Raw genomic sequence first — 9,041 nt, 5'->3', positions numbered from 1 at the left:
GCCCTGGTCTCAACCTCGACCCTGGCCTCGACCTCGACCCTTGCCTTGACCCTGGCCTCAACCCTGGGCCTCGACCCTGGCCTCAACCTCGACCCTTGCCTTGACCCTGGCCTCAACCCTGGGCCTCGACCCTGGGCCTCGACCCTGGCCTCGACCCTGGCCTCGACCCTGGGCCTCGACCCTGGCCTCAGCCTCGACCCCGACCCTGACGCCGGCTTGACCTGGCCCCTGACCCTGGTCTCAACCTCGACCATGGGCCTCGACCCTGGCCCCTACCCTGGCCTTGACCCCAGCTTGACCTGGCCCTCGACCCTGGCCCTAACTTCGACCCTGGCCCTCGACTCTGGCCTTGACCCCGACCTGACCCTGGCCTCGACCTCAACCCTGACCCCAGCCTCGACCCCAGAGGGAAACAGTCGGAAACCCCGCGGACGAAGAAGGCGAAGAAGGCGGAGTCCGCTCGTTACCTTGCATGGTGGCGCAGGTCGGCTCCGGGAAGAGCGGGATGAGCAGGAGGTAGATGAGGTAGACGAAGGACAGGACGTTGTACCTGAACAGGCAAGCTGCAGGGGAAAAAACCCACACACACACATCTGTGATTAGATCAGAATAAACAATAACTTCATTAAATAAAACACATTTTTCAGGATTTTCCCACAGTTTCACAGCAACTAAAGGGCAAAAACAAAAGCAGATTTCAGAGAAACATCTGGATAAAATCATTCAAATGTTCCTGGAGTCTGAAAGCTGCTTGTTGGATTCAACGAGCCTCGTTATCTCCTCCGCCGGCCTTCATCACGCCCAATAAATTCACCAATAAACTGACGTTTCAAAACGAATCATCCAGGAGTTAGGACAAACAAGGAGATCTGCTTTATCTAAAAAAAAACAAAAAAAAAACAAAACAGCTTTGTCTCATTTGAAGGCTTTAATTTCCAAATATTTCACATGATTTCAGACGTTTCAGACATTTTTTTTGTCATAGAAATAAAACAGAAGCATCAAAAAAAATGTCTGGTTTCCAAAAACCGCCAAGATCTGAGAGCAATGAGTGGATCTGAGGAAGTTTTTTGTAATATTTTACCCGATTTGTCATAATTTTAGCAACGCCACGCCACACCACGTGGTGAATCTGTTGTTTGAGTTTCAAGTTAAACCTTAAAGCGAGCATGAAAATAAAGCCCAGACAGTGGAGGAGCTTCAGCTTCGGCTTCGGTTTCAGCTTCGACTTCAGCTTTGGTTTCAGCTTCAGCTTCAGCTTCTGTTTCAGCTTCAGCTTCAGTTTCAGCTTCAGCTTTGGTTTCAGCTTCAGCTTTGGTTTCAGCTTCAGCTTCGGTTTCGGCTTCAGCTTCGGTTTCAGCTTCAGCTTCGACTTCAGCTTTGGTTTCAGCTTCGGCTTCGGCTTCAGCTTCGACTTCAGCTTTGGTTTCAGCTTCAGCTTCAGCTTGTTTCAGCTTCAGCTTCTGTTTCAGCTTCAGCTTTGGTTTCAGCTTCAGCTTCAGCTTCGGTTTCAGCTTCGGTTTCAGCTTCAGCTTCAGCTTTGGTTTCAGCTTCAGCTTCAGCTTCTGTTTCAGCTTCAGCTTTGGTTTCAGCTTCAGCTTTGGTTTCAGCTTCAGCTTCAGCTTCAGCTTCGGCTTCAGCTTCGGTTTCAGCTTCAGCTTCGACTTCAGCTTTGGTTTCAGCTTCAGCTTCTGTTTCAGCTTCAGCTTCGGTTTCAGCTTCAGCTTTGGTTTCAGCTTCGGCTTCAGCTTCGGTTTCAGCTTCAGCTTCGACTTCAGCTTTGGTTTCAGCTTCAGCTTCAGCTTCGGTTTCGGCTTCAGCTTCGGTTTCAGCTTCAGCTTCAGCTTTGGTTTCAGCTTCAGCTTCGGCTTTTGTTTCAGCTTTGGTTTCAGCTTCGGCTTCAGCTTCTGTTTCAGCTTCAGCTTCGGCTTCGACTTTGGTTTCAGCTTCGGCTTCAGCTTCTGTTTCAGCTTCAGCTTTGGTTTCAGCTTCGACTTTGGTTTCAGCTTCGGCTTCAGCTTCTGTTTCAGCTTCAGCTTTGGTTTCAGCTTCAGCTTTGGTTTCAGCTTCAGCTTCGGCTCCGGCACACAGGGACTCTGTGTCACACGCGGAGAACCAATCCGACCTCCTGAATCCGTCCTACGCAGTTAGATCAACAAACTCAGGGTTTACGACCCACAAGTTATCGTCCAAGTCACAGAATCCAGCAGAAAAAAAATTACACTTAACTGCAGAAAATGGTTCTTTTTATTTATCTTTGCGCGGTCAATAGAGCTATTCATCGACATTTGCCTTGGCTCCGACTCGTCCCCCGGCGGAGGAGTAAAGTACACCTCCCGCTTCCCTCCGCGCTCCGATGCAGACAAGACGAAAAACCAACAAAACGGTAATAAACGTGTCGGTACGGATCACACACATCTGGGGATTATCTGCGATCAGTTCCAGTTGGACAAACCCAACTCGATTCGGAGGTTTAAAAACCAAACACCTAATGGTTGTTGGTGATCATTTTTGTTTTTTATTTTTAAACTTTTCCTGTCTGAGCTTCTTGAGGGACGGAATGACTCACGATCTTTACGCTTCAGTTCCACACCCAGTTCGGTTTTTATTGAATACGGCGACAAAACGCGACAATCCTGGCCAACATGGCGGGCCGGAGGCCGGAGGCTTACAGGCGTGAGGATGTCTGCTCTGACTGATAATCGTTTTGTTTCTGCAGACATCTGACTGCAGCCTTCCTGACCGTTTGCCTCTGCTGCGTGACTCACCATCGGAGGATTTTACCCCGAGAATGAAAATAAACTGCAGTTGTTTTCAGATCACGGCAAAAAAAAAATATTACAAATTCAAAAAAAAAATAAAATCCCCTTTTGAGGCTGAATGAGAAGTTTGTCTGACCCAGTTCAAAGGTGTTATTATAGAAACACGACGCCTTAAACGCATAAAAGGTGGATCAGAACTACAGGCGAGGTCAAAACTAACCGGGCTTCAGGTTTCAGCCCACAAATGTGAGAAAATAAAAAAAATAAACCATACGAAGATAAGGTGAGATGGTGCCAGCCCAAACCGAGTACTAGGAGATAACAGAGGAATTTAAAAATAATAAAAGCATCAGAACATAAAACCTGACGGGAACTTCCTTTAAAGAAACAGCCAAAGAAGTCGAAGTTTTTAAAAACCGATGCTCAGAAATTATATTTTCTTTTTAAGTGACAGCTTATTTCTTTAAGTTTAGCACCGGTTGACATTTATCCTCTCTGGTTTTATCTAAAAACATTTGTAAACAGAAGCTTCGAAACTTTAAAGTTAAATCTTAACTCCTCCAAACCAACACAAGCTGCTTTTTAATCACATATGAATACCTAAAATGTCCTTTAATCATATTCATTTCATCACATATTACCTGTAACAATTATTGTTCTCGTGTGTGTGTATCTATATCTATATATATATAATTTGCATATTGTTTACTAGTTTTGACAAAAAAGTATTAGCCCATCTTATCAAAAAAAAACTTATTTTTGTTTATAAAGTTCTTAAAAAGATAAAAAAATGTTGCTAATATTGTTCTTTTTAAAGGTTAGGATGGATCTTATGTGTAAGTATTGTTGTTATTTGTTTTTTTTTTATCTTTAATCCATTCACTGCAGCTTCAGACTAAATGATAACAGCATTTAGCTAACAGGCTAGCAGCGTTAGCAGCTAGCTAACGCTAAAAGCTATCACAGTTATAGCATCAAATTAGCAGCACATTCAGCGCATCAACTGAAACTTATTTGCTAGCATTAACTAATGTTAGCGAGGTTAAACTATGATATCTTACACAAGCCTGAGTTGGATTTTCTTGAGGATTTAAAGTGAGCAGGGTTATGTTTTAGAGCTTTGACTCTTTAGAAATGTAACTTAATATCAGAAATTAAGTATACTGTAGACCTGCCTGCTACAAGAGACGTTAAGAAAACAACTGGTTTGACAGCAATGCTAACAGAAAAGTTGCAACTTAAGTTTATTTTTATAAACTAAGAATTAAAACCTAATTTTGAAATACTGTTAACATCAACCAGATATGATAGAAGACAGCAAAAACATTATATTACCTTAAAAATGAGCACTAAAGCTTCATGAAGCCTGTGTTTTATCCAGGGCCGGAAACAAAAGGGGGGCCTGGAGGGGCCTCGACCACAAATCAATAAACATTAAAGTCCTTCAGAGAGCTCCATTATTCATCAACTCCCATTAAATGAGCTACAGCTAAACACCTTTATTTAAATAATATTTCTAAATCCGTTTCAAGGCTAAATGAAACCAGCATTCCTTGAAGAAATACATGCCGCCCGCCTCCTGGCGTGCAAAAGTTTTAAACCGTGTTGTGTTAGCGCTCAGAGCACGCGTTTGGGATCAGTGTCAGCTACTACCACACCAAATGTTATCTCAGCAGCTGTAAAAACAACCGGGAAACAGCCATTACTGCGTTAACTAAGGTCCATTAGCTGTGACAGCCATCTTGAATTATTCAGTTGTAGATGTACGCCTAATGACATTTTGGAGAGTTTCGTTGAAATTGGTCCAAGGGTTCAGGAGATTTTTTTTTTTTTTTGCTAACAGAGACACACAAAGGCAGTTACACGATCACCCATCATCCATCGTGCCAAAATGAGGTTAAGCAATAAAAACAAATACTGAAGAAAACACCTCCAACCCACCGAACCCTGGCTCCAAATTACCTCCAACTAAAACTACAGGATTTAAGTTCTGAATAAAACAAACTAAACTCAGGAGAGTTTAAAAACAAAAGAAAGTGATTAAAAAAATAGAGTTTGAAAACTAAACTAAATACAAAACGACTTAAAGTAAAATTTAAGTTATGTATGTTTCAGATTTCAATGTAAATAAACAAATAATGAAACAATGAAAGCAATATAAATAAAAAACACAGCAAAGTGGTAAATATAAACAAGAAGCAGAACTGACTGGAATCCCTGAATGAATGAGTTAAACTGAGCAGAAACACGTCCGCTTTACTCGTTTTATTCGATCAGTCGGAGTCAAAGAGACAAAAACCTTTTTCTGCAGCTCAGAACGACCAGAAACATTTAAATTTATATCCTGAAAAATGACACAAACAAAAGTTTCTGTCGCATCCCGGTGAGAGGAAAGCCCGACTCTACGAAACAAAGAAATTAAAATCTACAGATTGTTCTGTTTTGTGGCGACGGCTCCGTTTCTGAAGCAGAGCAACAAACTGTTTCATCGGCAGCTTTACAGTTTTTTTCTTTCCTGTTTGTCTCTGGGTTGCCTTTTCGCTCGCACATTTGCACAGCAGGTTCAATATCCGATGAGACGTTTGGGAAAGTGAAAGCTCGTAATGATGTTCGCGCTCCTAACTCTTCCAGTAAACACATAAACAGCGGACTGTTTGATCAGCAAAACTGTAATTGTGTGTGTGTGTGTGTGTGTGTGTGTGTGTGCTGGCGGAGGGGATTGTGTACACACGGGGCCTGACCGCCTGAATAGAGGTGCTGTCAGATGTTCGACACGAAACACTGACGGTGTGACGTCAGCAGACGGGTCTGCCGCAAGCGCAGGAAACGCGCGCAGAGAGGGCGAGTGCGGGAGTTCGAAGCCAGGCAGCAGCTGCCGCGTCTGTGTCGCGCCTGGGGGGACAATAACTGGGACCCGCGCCGGCGAAATGACTCGGAATGCAAAAACGTGTCAATGACTCCATGAAGGCATCATCCTGGGACCCAAAACAGCCTTTAAGACAGAAGTGTCTTCAGAAATATAATCCTGGTAACTCCCTTCGAAATGGACCGTATTTCTGCACCGGGAAATCCCCTCGTATAATGTCTGGCTTCATCGAGAAGCTGCACTCCCGTATTCAAACCGGCACTCTCGTAAACGAAGCCCAGCTTGCCGCCGGGTGACAAATCGCCAAATTACATGAAAATTCGGCTCGTTTCGAATCTTCTGAGACGGAGGATTTGAAAACAATGACTGGATATTGAAAGATTTCTCACCGTGATTCAAGTTTGTCACCACGTTTATCACAAATATATAGTTTTTATTACAAAGCAAGAAGACCTAAAATGTAATTTATTTATAGAAGACATTGGGAGGAGAGTTTGTAATAGTCTAAGCTATAAAAACGCCGAAGTTTAAACGTCATCGAGATCAGAAGAGGGGTTAAAAGCTGCTGCCGGCAGCTTGCTGTGGTCACCATGGTAACCGCACACCTGCGTCTCTTGCTCCCGGACGGCAAACCAAACGAGAGGCAGAGAAAAAAAAAAACACAGACTAAAAAGTAAGTCTCGAACAGAAACTAAAGATTCTGGGGAGTTTTTTTTTAAGGAGGCGTGAGAAGTTGAATGGATTAACTTTCCTCAGTCTGGAACATAACGATGGTCAATGGGGAGAAGAGTGTGTCGACTCGGCCGTCTGGAGGGATTCGAGAGAAAACCGTAAAAGTCCCGCAGCAGCGAGAGACATGACGGGTGGAAGAGGACAGAAATGTCTACGTTTCGATGTACAAACTGTTAAAGCTCAGACGGAAAGTCGAAACATCTGACGGCAAAATCTCTGCCAACTGTGTGAAAACTGGTAAAGACGTCAACTCTTTTTCTCGAAGCTGCGAAAGGAGACGAGAGAATAAACACAAACATCCCGCTTCTCCATTCAGGGTCACGAGGAGCTGGTGTCTGTCTCCAGCAGTCACTGTAGAAGAGGCGGGGGACACCCTGGACAGGTCGCAAGTCCATCACAGGGACAACAAGACAAACATTCACCCTCTCATTCACACCTAGGGACGATTTAAGAGTTACCAGTGAACCTAACGTGCATGTTTTTGATCTGTGGGAGGAAACCGGACAGTAAACCCACGTGAGCTCAAGGAGAAGCTCCAGGAAGGCCTAAAGTCAGGAAGCGAACCTGTGACCTTCTCGCTGGGAGGCAACAGCTCTAACCACTGCACCACTGTGCCACCCCCAGTCGGTCACGGCGTGCGGCTGCAGTGCACGACAGGCGCTCATTGGCACTTTGAAAAAAAAAAAGAAAAACATAAAATATTAAAGGTATGTTTACGATAAAAGGGAAAGCAGTTCTTCTCTCCCTCACAACCGCATTATTAATTCATACTGTTAAAACGACTTTCCACGAATTAATGGAGACGACGCACGGACTCGCAATTGCTTCTGGAAATAAAGGGCACGCCGGCCTGTCAGCCGATGCATTACGGCGGAACTGAGTGAGTCTTATCTGCGGAAAGCATGCTGTTAGCTTCCAAAGTACCTCGGCTTTGAGCGCAGACACCACACTGCAACCTCAGCAGCGGCTCGGCGCGAACCGCTTCTCGCCTGCGGCCCACCGCAGGATTACGGCGGCAACGTCGAATTTAAACATGACAGCAGCCGACCAAAGTGCTTCAGGGTTCACCGCCAACCGCCAAACGAAAGAACAAGATTAAAGATGAAATAAAACACAGAAACGTGAACAGAAAGCAGACGGCGGTCTAATGTCAGAGGGCAGAAAAAGGCCGATCTCCTCTGAGCTTCATCCTGCTTTTTGGGACAACCAGTCAGTAAACTGCTGCCGAGCCGAGGAGTCCAAAAAGGCGACACTTTAAATCAGCGTTTGAGCTAAAAAAAGAAATAAATACACAAACAAAAAGCAGCCGGCATGAATCATCTGCTCAGCAAAGGAGCGAAATCCGGCTGAAGACGTCAACGAGGCGGCGAGCTGTGAGGAGCGCTTCCCTTAATGAAGTCAGATAAACGGGTAAACCGACTCCCGCGCACTAATTGAGGGTTACGTGAAACGGCGTCGACGTTAACTGACTCGCAACGAGCCAGCCATCAACACGGAGAAACCACCAGAAGACAAACGGCTGCAGCGACTAGGAGCTGTAATTAGGTTTCCCGCCTCTCTTGAAGTGAAACCAAACACAGCCGAGCGCTGTTCTGGGATCTCAAGGCCCGGCGCCGCGGACGCACGGATGCTGGCTTTGGCCTTGACGCCAATGCCCACCGTCAGCCCCCCCCCCGCCGCCATTTTAACCTTCACTGAATGTAAAGGTGGTGCAAACAACCAGAAACAAGCAGCTCGTGGCCACTTTACCGGGAGAAACGTTCCTTTTTAGGCTCAAAAACCTGAACTTCAGCCGAGCACCGCCCCCCCCTCCACCCAGACTGTCAGAGTCCGGGCCTCGAGGCGCCGCCGCCGTTCTGGAGATTTATGGTTTTCCCGCTCCGGCACACCTGATTCAAACGGTTCAATCACCTCCTCGCCAAATCATCAGGTTCTCCAGCTGTGTGTCCTCCAATCGTCCGATTTAAAGCGAGGACGTGTCTAAAACCTGCAGGAGGAACCGAGTCTCGAGGTGACGTTCCGCGCGACGCGTTCACTCACTTCAGCAACTCTGACGTTGTTCGGTTACAAAAAAAAAAACAGCAACAAACTGAAACGGTTCCATGCAAAGGTTTACAGGTTTAACGTCAGCCGACGCCTCGTTCGGTTAGCCTTTAGCTTAGCCTGGATGAAGACTTTCGCCTCTTTCTGTCTGGCAACTACAGAGCATCGCCTCTAAGCTGACCGGAGGACCTCGAGCTAACAACCAGAACATTCACTTTCTGATTAACTTTACTTTTTTTGTTTGTTTTTTTCGGTCCGGGTAAACGCTTTGCCCGCGGCCCACTTTCGGGGTCGCGACCCGCCAGTTGAGAATCACCGGTTTAGGTGAAAGTGGCAGAGAGAGAGAGAAAGCGAGGCTCGGAGAACACCGATCGGTGATGCTCGTGCGTGTGAGCTCAATCAGGCGCAGGGTTTAATTGGGTTGGTTCTGGTGCGTAAAAGCTGCGAAGTAAAGACAGGAACCCACCCGCCGCGAGACAGATGGGCAGCAGGAGCCTGAAGATCAGCCCGCACACCACTTCAGAGGCCATGACTCCCGGGACAGGTCCAGGTAGAAGAAGAAGAAGAAGCTGGAGGTGCTCGCGCTCTCTCTGTGTCTCTCTCGGGTTCGGGTCGTCAGATCCCGGCCGGCTCCTCCG

General features: G+C 46.0%; 1 protein-coding gene across 4 annotated transcripts in view; it reads right to left on the bottom strand.

Moving 5' to 3' along the window:
- LOC108232904 (piezo-type mechanosensitive ion channel component 2) overlaps positions 1-9,035 on the bottom strand; it is a 94,157-nt gene extending 85,122 nt beyond the window's left edge. For all 4 annotated transcript variants that reach the window (XM_037981830.1, XM_037981832.1, XM_017411020.3 and 1 more), the window contains exons 1-2: positions 8,870-9,035; positions 468-563 (exon numbers count right to left, since the gene is read on the bottom strand). In XM_037981830.1, the coding sequence (XP_037837758.1) occupies positions 468-563; positions 8,870-8,933 (160 nt within the window). In that variant the 5' untranslated portion in view covers positions 8,934-9,035. The remainder of the gene's footprint in view (positions 1-467; positions 564-8,869) is intronic.
- Positions 9,036-9,041: the final 6 nt, after the last annotated feature.

The sequence above is a fragment of the Kryptolebias marmoratus genome, linkage group LG20 (assembly GCF_001649575.2).
Source record: "Kryptolebias marmoratus isolate JLee-2015 linkage group LG20, ASM164957v2, whole genome shotgun sequence".
NCBI classification, from domain to species: domain Eukaryota; kingdom Metazoa; phylum Chordata; class Actinopteri; order Cyprinodontiformes; family Rivulidae; genus Kryptolebias; species Kryptolebias marmoratus.
This window is presented reverse-complemented; position numbering and strand designations above follow the sequence as displayed.